The sequence below is a fragment of the Babesia bigemina genome (genome assembly GCF_000981445.1).
Source record: "Babesia bigemina genome assembly Bbig001, chromosome : II".
In the NCBI taxonomy this organism is placed as follows: domain Eukaryota; phylum Apicomplexa; class Aconoidasida; order Piroplasmida; family Babesiidae; genus Babesia; species Babesia bigemina.
The window spans coordinates 321,569-335,929 of record NC_027217.1 but is presented as its reverse complement, the minus strand read 5'-3'; the positions used below and the strand labels follow the sequence as shown (position 1 = coordinate 335,929).

Sequence of the window (14,361 nt, the reverse complement as noted above, 5' to 3'; positions counted from 1 at the left end):
GAGAAGCCTGGCCGTTATACGGCTGGAACACCAGGTGGAATTGCTGAGTGTCATGTCATACGTAAGAACATTATAAACAATAAGCGTTTTCTATCTTGTATTTGGCCCACAGGCTTCAGAACAGATGCCACAGCTCGATGTTGGACACGTCGAAATAGCCATTCTGGGTGGTCACCAATTTGGGTGAGTTGTAGGAGGCGCAGGCTTGCGAGACACCTGTGCTCATCGCCTTGTCCAGCAGCAGCGCCGGGTGGTCGCTGCCGACGACGATCTGGTGCGAACTAATCTTGACGCCGGTCGTGTTTAGGCCAGACCACTTGTAGATGTGCTCCTGGGGTTTCAGCGTGAATACGAAGGAGTCAAGCTGGTCGGACTCTGCAAACAGTTAGGGTCGGGCACACAAGCACTCACGATGTGGCGACGTGAACAGCCCCTCTGCAGCTTCGCAGTTGAGCGTGGGGATAAACACGCCCAAAATGTCGCGGGTAGTGGTCTCAATGAACAAAAGCGACGCTACGCCAGAGCGTCCAGAATCTTCAAGGGCCTTCACAAGACCAAGCATCGACGTTCCGTGGCGGTCTGAGCTGTAAAACATACGCGGATCCAAAATGCGGTATCTGGGTAAAAGCCACGACCATATCGTCTCCCACTTGTGCTCCCTTACTATGCGAGATAGGGAACACAACCGCGGGCGGTAGAATGCGCGTATTTTAACGGGCATCAGGTACGGCGTCACCGGATCGCCCTTCACCTCGCTCTTGTAGTACTTCAGACGGAAGCTGTACGCCAGCTTCGTCAGCTGGTCAACGTCGAGGGTGTTGTCCAGGCCTATATTGTACAGGGCCTCTTCGGCTTCATGCTGGGTGTTGCACTTCATGAGCGTATCATGCCCGTGCTTTATCAGGGCGATGCAGTAGCGACACAGCACTATCTCCCCCTCGAACAGGAAATCGCCATAGATGCGCAAGGCGTGGTCAAACGGTAGCACGTGCGAAAAGCCGCTCTGCACAGAGCGCGCTATCCACGCGGCAACGTCAACGTTCAGCAGCTGAAGCTTGGCAACCAACTTCCGCATGTGGTAGCGCATCACGTTAAGCACGTACTTCACGAAGTCCACGAAGCCCTCACGGTCGACGAACAAAAACCGCTCGCCGCACTCCAAACGGGCCGATTCAACGGCCCTCACCATCAAGCAGTGTAACACGCACAGCGCGATATCGGGAGCCATGTACACCAGCAGCAGGCAACAAAGCGAAGGGATGACGGGCAGGAACTCGATGGTGGCCGAAAACGATGTGTTTAGGCACCACAAAATGCGCTTCACCTCGTTCACACCACTCGGCGTCAACAGCGCCGTGTAGTCCGTAATGTCCGACAGCTTGTACACAGAGCTGTGGAAGACTTTGGTCGTCGCCTGTCGCACCAACATGGTGTCGCCCGCTGTGGATGGGAACCTGATGTAGCCACCATCCGTAGAGTTAGGCTCGTTTGAAGAAGCTTGGAACGTGCCCGTCGTGCCTATGCTGTCGTTGGCCTGCTGGAAATTGCCATCCGCCAAGGTCGTGCGAGTAACATCGCCCCCTGTATTTTCGTACGAGAATCCGCTCTGATCGGACAGTGTATCGGACGGCAGATGCCCTACCCCATGAGCCGTCTCGCTATTAGAGGAGCTCCAATCGACGTACATGCTACGCCTCGATCTGCGCGCGCCGCAAAGCAGACCCATCCGTGCACAGAAATCCAAAAATCGACAACGACGCGGAATAGAAACATCCACAGAAGCTAGCACAGGTCGCTGTTCACGTTGGCGTAGGAAACGGATAATCGTAGACGTCCTCGGACAGACCTGGCTCATGCTGCCCTTGTGCGCGAGGGGGAGCTGGTTGTGAACGATCTTGGGGTAGTGCGACGGCGGGTTCGGCAACGTCAACCCACTGCTCAGCAATGAGGTATCGGAAAACTGCCTTTGCATGTTACCACCGCTGCTCACTTCGCTTAAGGAGACCTGACGCTCACGGATCTTCTTCTTGGCCTCTTTCAAAAGCATCATCTGGTTACTGTTCTCGGCGTGGAGCACGGATAAATAATGGTCCAGAGGGTCGCGCCGATCCACCTCGGGCGCATCCTCACTCACGTCGGGAAGCGGCAACGCGCTCAGGTCACGCCAGACGTCCACGTCGAAGCGTACATGTGGGGTCGAGTCATCATCGGCATAAGCCGCCGAACGGTGCGACCGACCGGGTTTGCGCCTGGAGTAGTTCTCCCGTAACGAAGATACGGACAGCTCGCGAGTCAACGGCGATTCTTCATCCGTGTCGTACCCAGAGCCTCCATCCGACTCATGCTGGCTCCGCCGGTGCCACTGGAATACCGTATCGCTCAAACCGTCTGCGTCAAGAGAGGTGGCGTTGAAATCGATATCCTTAGCGCGGATAGGAGTGCCCAGGACGTCACTTTGGAGCCCAGATATACCACCTGACGCGCATTAAATCCGGTGAAATAGACGTACCACAAAAGGTAGGGCAGTCCTCTCCCATGACCTCCGGCACATTTTGCCCGAAGGTCGTGGTGAAGGAATGCTTGTAAAAATTGGGATGCTCAACGTAAAAGCGGTCTGCGCCATTCGCCTTTATCCAAATATATTGCTTGATCAAGTCGGGTACGCCCCTGCATTTATGTGAAGCGGTAAATGACGGGGGTTAATCCCAAGTGGGTGTATGTAGGTTGCACATTATGAAGGCACTCAAGAGTCATCAAGTATACGACTTTTCAATGCCAGTACGCCAACTGATATGCACGCATTTCACCGAATTATGCAAATCCGGCACGTGCATAGACACCATACACAGTCCATACATAGGAAAACCATTAAAAAAAACACACCAAAAGCGCAACTGAGCATTAATGCGGCGACCAGGTCGAAGAGTCATACAGGACGCCCGAGCGAAATTCACGCAACCCTTATACCCGCAAAGAAAATCAAGCTGCGCGGACGAGGAATTGGCAATAAGTGGGTCGTACTCTATATAATACAAAGGGCAGTACCCACCTTCTTATAGCTGTTTTCAGTGATCCATAGCTTTCGTAACTGGCTGCTATGCCATACTTGAACATATCAGCGCTCCACACGCACAACTCGAGCTCCTGCAGCGCCATATGCGACCCAACAAAACAAGCGATTCCAGACTTACATTGATCTCAGCCGACCTCCATTGCTTGTAAGTCTCGGTATCAACCAGCTGCGTGCCGTCCGGAGCCGCTGGAATCATCGTGGCGTAGCCGTGCTTCCTAACGCGCGCTATGCGATAACTACAGGCATTACAGACCAGTGGTTGCCGCCATCAGCATCCGGAATGTATGGTTGCCTGTGGGAGTTGCGCATAGGAAGCAAACGCGACCCTCAGACTGTCTACGAGCCGGGATGACGCCCCCGCAGAGGAGTCGCCAAAGCCTCCGGGTCCCACACAATCTATCTATTTATCCGTTAAAAGTGTTGTAATTTAGTTGTTTGTGTTATGAGGAATGAGTCTGCAACAGCTTCCCGACTAGCCGCCTCCTTTGTGACCAATCCGCGGCACTACACATGCCAGTAAAAGCGCTGGCACGATTAGCAGAGACGCGGCAGTTTTTTTACTCCTGAGCCTCGACGCCACATCGCGTTATTTGAATGGATATGGGACCTGAAGGAGGCCCGTGCACGTTGAAAAGGACCTGGAGAAAACGACGCGTCACCATCATGCTCTCTGCGAGTGGTTGGTGGCGCGTCCATACAACGCACTCTGAATTTGTAGCGATGCACGGCAATTTAGACACTGCGTCCAGGTGTCGCCCAGAACTGGTTTAACCTGTAGACAGTGTCATAAACCGCGCAGATACACCTACATTAGTGGTCGACCCGCCGGCGGGCTTAAGAGCCGAGTCACCGCCGCCCGTGACCTACGTAACATGTAGCACAGGCTGAGAGCCACCAACCTCGTTCAGCACCAGTACAGCCAGGTCCATCTCAGAGGCCAATCGCTTCAGGAACGACGACACCTGGAGCAGGTTGCTCCTAGGGTTCTTCCCACCCCTGTAACCGTATGTACCCGCATTACCCTCGGCATTTGACCAACCCTTTGGAGTGAAATGTGGATCGGAATAGTGGCGCGATGGAGTCGATGACCACAAGCCGGATCTGATATCAAGTGAGAAGTCCCACAACGGTTGCCGCTTATAGCTAAATACGCACATTCTTAGAGTCGTCCTTCACGCCGTACATGTTAACGAGTTTCATAACGAGCTCCTACGGATGATATGTGCCCGGAAGGCTCATGTAACATACCCCCGGTTCAGTGACCTTGTCGATACATAAATTCTTGAGGATGCCCTTCACCACGGTGGGATCCGCCGGCACTGAGGGATCCACGTATTGCATTTTGCCCTCTGTGCAAACCGTTGAACGCATACAGGTTTCAAAGCACCTATCATCTCGCAAAGGCGGGCAATGGGAAACGTCCCGCCCGTGTGGAAGTAAATCAGGACACCATTGGTGCCTTCTACGTGGGAAGTAATCAGCTCCTACGATATCATTATACCTTAGAAATATGGGTACTGGTACATGTAGCACCATATTCGTGCATCAGTGGAAAACTTGGCAGCACAGCGTGGGCCTTTTAAATGAAAGGGGACCACCCAGACCATATCCTGCTTAATAAAGGCGCACATTATATCAAAGTCATTATCCACAAACAAATGGGTGAGGCAATACCAAAGCACCAGTTCGGCAGTGGTTACACTGAGAAGTTAGATATTTTACACCGATGGATTCGGCCACTTGCGAGCATCTACGGGAAACTCATGGACTATCTGGCAATCGTGTAACCTTAACCGGCACCAATGCATTAAATCGTCATATTCTTTGCCTCAACATCACAAGTACTTTAAAATACGGCGCATGTTGTAGAAGGGGGCGTACAACAGTTTACAGCGGATGTGCTCCGGCATGGTAGCTCAGGAGAACAAGTCGCATACAAAGATGTAAACGGTCGTTGATTCATCGCACGTACGGCGACGGAAGGTTCCCTAAACACTGCAAGAACCGCGGGTAGATGTGAAGGTGACAGAAAGCATAGACGAACGGAACCGACATACACACCGGCAGTAGAACAGTACACATCACATACCTGAGCCACGAGAGTTAGCGCAAGTTGCGTTTTGCCGGAGCCGGCTGCGCCATGGATCTCCGTAAGCTTCCCGCAGTAGATGCCACCGCCGAACGCGCTGTCTATGGCGGGGACGCCAAACTCAATACGGTCAGATATCGCTGCTGTCTCCGCTGTTAGCCAAATCTCGTTGACACTCCGGACGTCGCCGGAAGTAGACATTTCAACTGAGTAACACACTTATGGACACTAAAATAGGCCTTCGGGGAGAGCGGGCATGGTCTAGTGGTTATGACGTCTGCCTTACACGCAGAAGATCCCGAGTTCGAGCCTCGGTGCCCGTATTTGGAAAAACGTTGGCAACGCTATTTTAGCGACTTTAATTAGGCGCGAAGTGTTATTTTCGGTGAAGTGGCTCTTGAGATTTTGTAACCGCCCTCATTCATGCACTCTTCGCCGAGGCGATTTCGCACGCTCAGAGCAGAAGTCTCGTAAAACGCCGCTTTAGCGGGTTCCAGGGCAATTTTGCGATGTAAGCAGTCTACGACATATGTCACGAAACGCGCATAACCTACTCAGCAACAAGGCGTGGACCTCCGAAGGTAGCGCAATGCCCATGACTGCGGAGTCGCAGTAGACCTGAAGATGGTAACAAGCCGATACACCCACTTACCATCAACGCTTCCTCCAGCGGGTTTTCATCCGAGCACAGCATGGCTTCGATGCATAGCCGATAGGCCTTCGCTGTGAGCCGCATTTGCCTAACCACGATGGTGAAACATTTGCTGCATACCCACCAATTTGACCGTATCGCCTTGAATACGCGCTTCACACTCAAGTAATCCCTTTTGGTTACAAAAGACGCCATTAGGCCGTAAACCAAATCGATGTCCGGTGGTTTGGGCAGCCAATCCCGAGCGCCCTCCAGCAACTGAAAAATGTTGAGGCGCAAAATGCTCCGGTGACGAACGTGCCAATTTATGCAGTGATTTAATGATCAATACGTACGGGCAATGTGTCTTTGGGGTACCGGTGGCAGCAGAATTGCTTACCTTCAAGGACTCCTCTAGCTCACCGCATCGCATGCTGAAGACGAACAGCTTGTTCACGCCCTCCGGACTTAACTGGCGTCCGAAGTTGTAAAAGTGATTCACAGCTATTAGGCCGAGCTTGTACTCCTCGTGAGATTTGCAGCTGTGAGCAGAGTCATAGCGACAACAGATTGAGCGCATTAGTCATGCAAACAGGGGAGGCGCTGCGCGGGGCAATCGCGAGAACGCACAAAGTACGGAGTCACAAAGCATAATCGGCAATTTAATCACATAATACTAGTGTTTATTCACTCGCGTGTTGAATTAATGGCATCGAAAATCGTAGTTAATATTCATGATGTACATCCGCTGGTAAAATACATAAACTTACAGCTGCCAAATAGAGTATAGATGCTTAAAATCAACGCGGAATAGCAGATTCTTGCGCCCAAGGTCAGCTACCTTGTCCACGTATTGCGATACCTTAGCGATGTTGCTCAACCTTCAACCGTTGGACGACGTATTCCACACACCTACCTTGCAAGCGACCGAAATGGCGCCATGGTACGAGTTAGGGTGGCTTATAGGTGTTTCTTACGGCCATATGCGGCCTCTTACGGCCTCAAGCTGCCACAAACTCTCAGGTAACCGCGTTCATACATGATTCATAGGGCAACGCACATCGGCAGTCTAGTGCGAGAGTCACGGCAATGTGTAAGAAGAAACATTCAAATAGTATGTTATTTTATGCAAATGTTCTGACAGGACGAGCCTGCGCTCGAGCGTATTGCCTAGACAAAACAGCCCCGTCAGGTGATGTAGGTCATTGCGCATTGCGCAACACAGTTGTCTCATGGCGACAGCAAACATCCTAAGGCACCTGCATATGACCCACACACGGATACGAGTACATCCATAGGAGCCACTTCGTAAGATTCCGCCATCGATGCCACGGCACGCGCGGCGACGTCGATCGTCATCCGGTAATTGGTGGTGTACGATCCCGTAAACACTATGCGATTCACCCCGTAACTCCTCGCTACAAGGAAGGCCACTTGGCCAATGTTGTACGATACCATGTCGCTCGTGCTGCGAGCAACGTCTTCGACGCTGCAACATGATCTCGACATCATACTGAGGTTACCTCACGTGCCCATCGGAAGCTCCGAAGCTGCACATGTGTCATACGTAACGAACGCTAACCTACCTAGCCTTTAGCCTGTCCGACGACGCCGTGGCTTCCGGAGGCGCTGGGGAGAAGCTGTCCATGCAATTTGTGCCTGCTCGTCCATGACCCACAGATGACACCCAAAATACCTTTATCATACAAAATCGGGAAGTCTTCGTAGGTTTCCAGGCCCAAAAGTGTGTTTGTCAACCCGTGCGCAGTGGCGCCGCCTATGCTAGTCCCAGTTACCCTTTCGAAGCATCCCTTGGAAGTAACCTGAACATGTCTTGCAATCGAATACGGGGCATAGATAAGCACGGTACGTCAAGCGAATAACAATACACCACATGGTTTACTGAAGGGTTGTTACCACGTCAGCAACAGGTTTGCAACCACCATCACGTTGACCTCTGGACTGCATTATACTTTGTGGACGCAAGCTTTCACATGAGGGCGGCGTAATAGGAAACGGTACGAAAACACTTACGTTTAGTATCGATATACCGGATCCGATGTTCACGATTAGGTACGGATAGCAAACGGCCTAAGTGCAGCATGTCATTTAGAACGCGAACTCCCCCACCACACTGGTTAACTGCGTGTACCCTTCACGCAAGTGGTATCTTATAAAACAACTGTGCACGTCGTGCATTGACTCCGTACCCCCAACCACGCAAGGCATTTCGGGGATTTGGCGAAACTGGCATTGAGGCAGACGCTCCCGGAAAAGTTTGGCATACTTGTACGCTCCTCCACCCGTAGCGTTAATTTGTGTGTTCTCATCAACCAAGTTGTGCTCTGCAAAGGAATTGCCGAAATGTATCAGGGGAAAACGTACCCAACAAGACGCTTATCACATGACCCAATGAGTCCACTTTAAACCGTCGAAATCGAATCACCGAATCACTGTCGAGCCGTATCATTGTAGGCAGCATCCTCCGAAGGTTGCGGTCAACTTCGCAATGTGAAACCCGGTCAATGTTGTAGTGGCGCTCCAAACAATGAAGCAGATCATGAAGCGCATGCTGGGCGCAATACACCAGTGAAAATGCGTCACAGTCGTTGCACTGGCAACAGTAGGCCATCTTGATGAGCGTGCCTCCTATATCTAACGACAGTTTTTTGAGTGCCTTGGATGTCGCATGGCCACTGGCAAAGGGTAATAGCGGCAACTGCCCCTGTAAGGAAAATTCCCTACCATCCAAGTGGTGACTGGAATCATCTTCGCATTGTGTCCAACGCTTTACCACAGCGCATTTGATCTTGCACGATGTGGAATATATGTCCCGTAGTATCGGTGCGGCCTTCCCCGTGAACAAGCTGGGTACGCCTATCGCTGCGTTGTCCGGCAGGTGGAGGCCATGACTAACGTCGGAGGCATCGTTCACTCTGTGCTGCAGGATGGAAATGACGCCATTTGCGAAGTTATAGTAGTCATGAGCCACCTTATGGGCAGATTCTTCAATGAGCTGATGGTTCTGTGCCTCAGCGGAAGCTATATCTAGTAACAAAAGAAGGTCGTGCAAAGTTGTCTTAAGAACGCTTAAAATCTTATCAGGCATTTTGTGGCAGTATATTCGAACAATCGGAAATCGCCGATGAGTTGTACATTGCTGACAATGACAACCAGGTGTACACAGCAACGGACGCTTGGTACACACATCACACCGAAGGATTCCATTGGCAAACATCCAGAAAATGCGATTCTGACGCGAACAGTGCAACGTAACTATCATCAGTGTATTTCAAGATGAGTTCAGTACACAAAACATCTCGTCACTGCATTCGATGAGGAACAAAGCAGAGGCAAGAAAAGATGACGTAACCACATAACCAATACCCCTAGACGACCAACATGGAGAAGTTTCCAGTCTAGTTGTCGATTATCCGACGCAGGTAGTTGAAGGTGTTTGTGCGGTGCTCCATTGCTGCTCCACATGAACACTAAAGGTGAACGAGACCCACACCAAACCAAGCAATGCAGCTAAAAACTACCAATATGTTTCACAAAACGTCCATTTAGTGAGATGTATCAAACACATTGCGTCCAAACATAACAATAGACGCTGAGTGAGTTGAAGACGGTTGCGTGACGAATGCTTATATTCGGAGCTGCGTTGGGATCATGGTGTCTCTGGCATTTCAGGGCGGGATTTGCCTGGTCCAGATATGGGGCTGTACACGTATTCTAGTTCCCGTTTCGTGCAGATAAAGCCTCGTGGTTGGTCACTCTCTTTCGCCTGGTCATACACAATGATAATACGATCCGTTGCAACCGCAGCTGGGGTTGAGGCATCTTTATGTATAACACCACCCAAGATATTGTCACCCAGGATGTGGCTTTTATCCGCAAAAAAGAACGTATACTTCCAGCCGTCCGCGCTGGCTTCATGGTAATGAAGCTTGCTGTGGAGAGGAGTGGTCCACTCCATGGGTATCTGCTGCCCATCCTCAATACGCACGCGATGTACGTCGAACATCCCTTCCGTAAGACGTTCTTTTATGTTGTGATCATTTGATAGCTTTTGCAACCCTTGGTTGCCTTCGTATGCAAGCTTCCAATTGCTTCCGTGTACGTAGTAAACATGTTTATGCGGCGCGGTCTTCGTTAGTGGGTGTACAGCTATCCTTATGACTTCGTATTTTGGCATGTCTACGGTCCTAACAGCAAATGTAGCCACATCATTGGTGAACTTAGACGATATTTGACCGATCTTTAGAGTAACCTCTTTGACATTGGCAGTGAACTTAACGTCGCGCACAATCTTCCCATCCGCATCTTCGAAACGTGTCTTAATGGCGTATTGAACGTCGTTGTATAACAGATCGTGTATATCTGCTTCCAAATTTAGAGGATCCGAGAGCTCGTGCGGAATCACATATGCCGAACTATCGTACTGTACGTACACGAGTGGAGCGTTCGACTTAAAAAATTTTGTGACTGCAATCGCGCCACTGTATAGATCATACACGTTCACATAGGACGGAATGCTGATTGGCTTATCAGTGTAGTATGACGCCACGAATCGATTCCTGCAGTGCTTAGAAACTGGAAGGACCGCCTCACCAAGAGTGACGTTGCCGATGGAATGGTAAGGATAACGCGTATTGATATAGAAATTCATACGTTGATCATCCTCTTCCTTTGCTTCTACGTAAATCAGCGCAGGTAGCGTGTGCTCGTTGAGATTAATGTCGATCGTCTCAATTTGGCGTGTAACACGTAGCCCTGGGAACGGTATGAATACCACCGCCAGCGTTGCCAATAAGGTTACACACGCAGCCACATTTATCAGAATGAACGATTTCATCCTACATACTTCCACGGTACTTATTGGCGGCAGATCCGCCGTGGAAGGCTCAGCCTCCCTCGTCGACATCTTTGATGATACAAGAGCTCGTGGCAACGAGTCAAAGTGCCACGCCCACCTATAACTTCATGATAGCCGTAACGTTCCTCGAATACTTAGTCTTCAAAATTTTGTATTATAAGCCCATATTGCCATTAGGAAGGCCGCTCCTTTCAATGCGCCGAACCGCCGATATAAGAGATACACATCCACCGTCATAAATCAAGTTTGACTGCTAGATATGACACATTCACTGCACAACAAATGTTTATTTAACGTGAAAAACCGAAATCACAGCAACAATTTGTGTTGATCCAAATCCATCACACGTTCTTATACGCGTGCAATACGGAATCAGGAAGTGCTTAGCTTCTCAAGAATCGGCGCTTTAGAACGGCGAAATCAAATATTGTACATAATTAATTACTGCACGTACGGCGGCTGTATTACCTTACAGCGGTATATCTCACCAACGGTGGCCTGACGACGGCGGTGTTGCGCGCGGCTCCGTTATGCGGGGACACGCCGTACTTATCTGAATAATTTGCAGAACTTATGTTGTTTTATACACGTCAGTATTGTACCATCCCATGTAATATATCGCTTACTGCTGCCCAAATTAGATTTGAAGGTTGGATACGTCGGTTTAATATTGGCGCAACCAAAAAAAGCGATATACGCGCTAAAAGTGCACATCTGAGTACATTTTGCGTGCTACATTGGACATTTCAATGGCCATATTTAACGTGGTGGCGTTGTTTTTCTGCTGACGTACGCAGAATTAAAGTGTAACATAAACGGGAAACATATTGATTAATAAAACTGTTTGTTAGTAACAGTTCGCAGCCTTTTCTGGATGCTATGTTTGAGTCACAGGACGATTCCACTGTACGAGCTACTGTGTCGGCAACGCATCTGCGCCTATGGCCAACTCAATTGTTCTCTGGCTTTCCTTCTAACTTTTCGTTACTACTGTGGACTTGAATAGTGCACTATGCGATACGCCATGCTGCATATTTGCGTATCAAAGAGATTTTAGCGCGCTGGGTTCCGTGGCGTTCAGCTATTCCAACGTGAAGAATCAGTGCAATGCAAAAAAAAGTGAATTATCGTCTAGCAAAGTAGAGTCGCATATCGGTGTAACAGCACAGTAAACGCGACCTCCAGAATACCACGACAGCTAAAACTGCTAACGGCAGCCCGCAGATGTGCGACGCGAAGCTTGCAACATCCGCTTCCAGCAAAAAACAATTATGCTAGCCGTGAAAGACGGCACGGCGGCTGTTTACGCCCCGCATCATGCGACTGCTGTGTTGATAGGAAGTAGATTGCGCGACTGACCACAGCCGCTGCAATATGCGAATGGCAATAAAACGCAGCCTTTCGAATCAATATACGTAGCCACTTGTTATTTTACAAATCTGGATTCGGGAGCCGTTGTTCCTGCCAGAAAAATGTGTATGTTAGTGACGCGTTCTGCGCACTGCATGTCACGTTAATTGTGTAGATATTGCTGCGATACGACACCTCTGTCGCCATTGTGCCTTCAAAGTCTGCTTTTTTTGATCTGTAAACGGGTATATAGTTTTCAATTAGACGTTTTAGCACTGGAAGGCAACACCGCTGTTATGCTAATCCGCCGCTGAAGCACGTCTGGCATTAGCTCTGCCGGCTCCATACGGGGCTGTAAGCGAATTGGTCTAAAAATAAACCAAAGTATCTACACGTGTATATCAATCGCATAAATTGACGAATCTTATCAAAATGGCATACAATTCGTTGACTCAGGCCCCTCGTAACCTCAAGGAGGGCATTGACTGGTTGATCGCCTTGAAGGGAGATGATTTTCAATATCACATGGAGGAAATGGGTGCTGCAGTTTACGATTTGCTCGAAGACAAGCCTGTTGGATTCACGGAGGTGCCAGCTCTAGAAGAAGTTAAACGTATTTCTAAAGAGTTCATGGAGCAAGAGGCGCTCAAGGACGAGTGGTCCGTAAAAAGATTGCTGGGCAGATTCAGTAAGCGTATGAGTAAAACTGGATTGTTTGCTAGACGGGGTAAAAATGACGCCAAAAGCGAATTCGAGAACATCGTGCAGACCCAACAAATGGACCCTGACGCCATTGCATCGAATATAGGTCGAGTTGTATATGATTCTGAGCAGTTCTTGAACAAAATAAAAGCCCCTGGCAAATATAAGTCGGCCTATACTTCCGAAGCGACGTGGGAGAAATCATGTTCCGAAAAGCCGGAAGATTGTGCAGCGGTCTTAGTTGGAATTATGCCAATGTTGTACGTAGGTCTACGTTCGCTGTTTGATGCGACAGCGCTATCGGTTTGGGAGAGTTTAAATGCGAATGCGGAGAAGCATATGAGTGACGTGTTGAACGCTGCGGGCTTCAGAGAGCCGGAATGCCAAGCTAACATGAGCATTGCTGATGTCGTCAAGGCGTTCAAAAGTGTGGATTTGGATATATTTATCATACTCTATGATCTTGCTGGATTCTGGGCGTTCTATTGATAGGAGATTGCAAGAGCTGTGAAAGCGGCCAGACACAAAAAGGTGCCGACTCCGATCCACCAGTCAGTAGCTATCGACGAATTCTTACCATAGATTTCTAATTATGAAGTGTAATTATTACCAGTGTCACGTACACACATCGTACCCTATGCCGGTGTCGCCAAGTGTGACAACATAATCTTGTGTTGCGTCAATGCTATTCATGGCACGTTGTGGCAAGTCGTTTGAACGTCGCAAGCTCCAATGTACGCATAGCCGACATCTTGCTTGGTGATCCGCAGGTTGTAAATCGTGTACGCTGCTATAAGCATACTTACGTGGAGTATCGATAAGCGGCGCCTCTAGAAATATTGGTGGACTGGCAGTGGGACAAACGCGTAATGCCCGTTGACTGGAAGGTGCATTAATGCCTATACCTAATATCACATGACAAATCAATCTTCTATCCCACTTCTCTTGAGGATAGATGATGTAGTTCCGCCTGAAACGACCAAACATGAAAGTAATCGTCATTGATGAGGGCTATACACTTACTGGCCTTGTGAGCCGTTTAAGCGTTGTGTCCCCCAATGCGGCATCACATTATACGGCATTGCACAGATCCAACGGGATGGTGCCATATGCGCTTGGCAACAGGACGCACCGTGACCTGGCACATACGCCGATAAGTGCATGACATAAGCCTAGATCAAATGTGGAAGGTTTTTCCAGTGATACGCAGATTCATTTATAACACTGCACAACTCGAAATACAGATATAATAAATATTTCCTTGCCGTGATGAATACCCAACAGCGTCAGCCGCTAGTATACAATGCATTTCAACGGTCAATATAGTAATTACCGACGCATTTATGTTACAAAGTATCAACCATTTCATAGTTTTGTCTCGAGGGAACGTGCCCATAAACATACTACATGTCCTCCAATGCATGGCAAATTCTTTGCATTGCAATACCAACCCTCTCGTCTTTGTTTGTCTATTAGATATAGGAGTTACAGGTGTTCGAGGCCATTGGCCTCACCTATATATCTCGGATTTATTGGTGTCTACATGCGTCGGCGACAAGAAAAGTGGATACGTGGTAAGGAATTTTCACGGTGACTCTACTGTGTATACATTTCCGGTGGCGCAGGATAGCAATTAT

At 49.3% G+C, this 14,361-nt stretch overlaps 6 protein-coding genes across 6 annotated transcripts; 1 reads left to right on the top strand and 5 right to left on the bottom strand.

The window, feature by feature from the left end:
* Positions 1 to 115: 115 nt before the first annotated feature.
* On the bottom strand, positions 116 to 3,269 carry BBBOND_0201210 (hypothetical protein, conserved; the record flags this gene model as incomplete). The annotated part of the gene is made up of 5 exons (XM_012911696.1): positions 116 to 375; positions 412 to 2,475; positions 2,510 to 2,667; positions 3,050 to 3,144; positions 3,192 to 3,269. 5 exons carry the CDS (start codon positions 3,267 to 3,269, stop codon positions 116 to 118), a joined length of 2,655 nt encoding a protein of 884 aa, XP_012767150.1.
* A 465-nt stretch (positions 3,270 to 3,734) lies between these two features.
* BBBOND_0201200 (hypothetical protein, conserved) lies at positions 3,735 to 5,363 on the bottom strand (the record flags this gene model as incomplete). Its single annotated transcript, XM_012911695.1, has 8 exons — positions 3,735 to 3,845; positions 3,883 to 3,936; positions 3,973 to 4,069; positions 4,113 to 4,174; positions 4,229 to 4,282; positions 4,322 to 4,422; positions 4,461 to 4,557; positions 5,154 to 5,363. The coding sequence occupies 8 exons, from the start codon at positions 5,361 to 5,363 to the stop codon at positions 3,735 to 3,737; spliced, it is 786 nt and encodes a 261-aa protein (XP_012767149.1).
* Positions 5,364 to 5,524: 161 nt separating this feature from the next.
* BBBOND_0201190 (hypothetical protein) lies at positions 5,525 to 6,735 on the bottom strand (the record flags this gene model as incomplete). Its single annotated transcript, XM_012911694.1, has 7 exons — positions 5,525 to 5,682; positions 5,717 to 5,780; positions 5,815 to 5,902; positions 5,939 to 6,072; positions 6,194 to 6,335; positions 6,564 to 6,674; positions 6,710 to 6,735. 7 exons carry the CDS (start codon positions 6,733 to 6,735, stop codon positions 5,525 to 5,527), a joined length of 723 nt encoding a protein of 240 aa, XP_012767148.1.
* Positions 6,736 to 7,023: 288 nt separating this feature from the next.
* BBBOND_0201180 (pantothenate kinase domain containing protein,putative) lies at positions 7,024 to 8,902 on the bottom strand (the record flags this gene model as incomplete). The annotated part of the gene is made up of 6 exons (XM_012911693.1): positions 7,024 to 7,282; positions 7,380 to 7,452; positions 7,490 to 7,616; positions 7,828 to 7,884; positions 7,927 to 8,118; positions 8,240 to 8,902. 6 exons carry the CDS (start codon positions 8,900 to 8,902, stop codon positions 7,024 to 7,026), a joined length of 1,371 nt encoding a protein of 456 aa, XP_012767147.1.
* A 561-nt stretch (positions 8,903 to 9,463) lies between these two features.
* On the bottom strand, positions 9,464 to 10,720 carry BBBOND_0201170 (hypothetical protein, conserved; the record flags this gene model as incomplete). Its single annotated transcript, XM_012911692.1, has 1 exon — positions 9,464 to 10,720. The coding sequence occupies one exon, from the start codon at positions 10,718 to 10,720 to the stop codon at positions 9,464 to 9,466; it is 1,257 nt and encodes a 418-aa protein (XP_012767146.1).
* A 1,734-nt stretch (positions 10,721 to 12,454) lies between these two features.
* Positions 12,455 to 13,213, top strand: BBBOND_0201160 (hypothetical protein; the record flags this gene model as incomplete). Its single annotated transcript, XM_012911691.1, has 1 exon — positions 12,455 to 13,213. One exon carries the CDS (start codon positions 12,455 to 12,457, stop codon positions 13,211 to 13,213), a length of 759 nt encoding a protein of 252 aa, XP_012767145.1.
* Between the last annotated feature and the right edge of the window lie 1,148 nt (positions 13,214 to 14,361).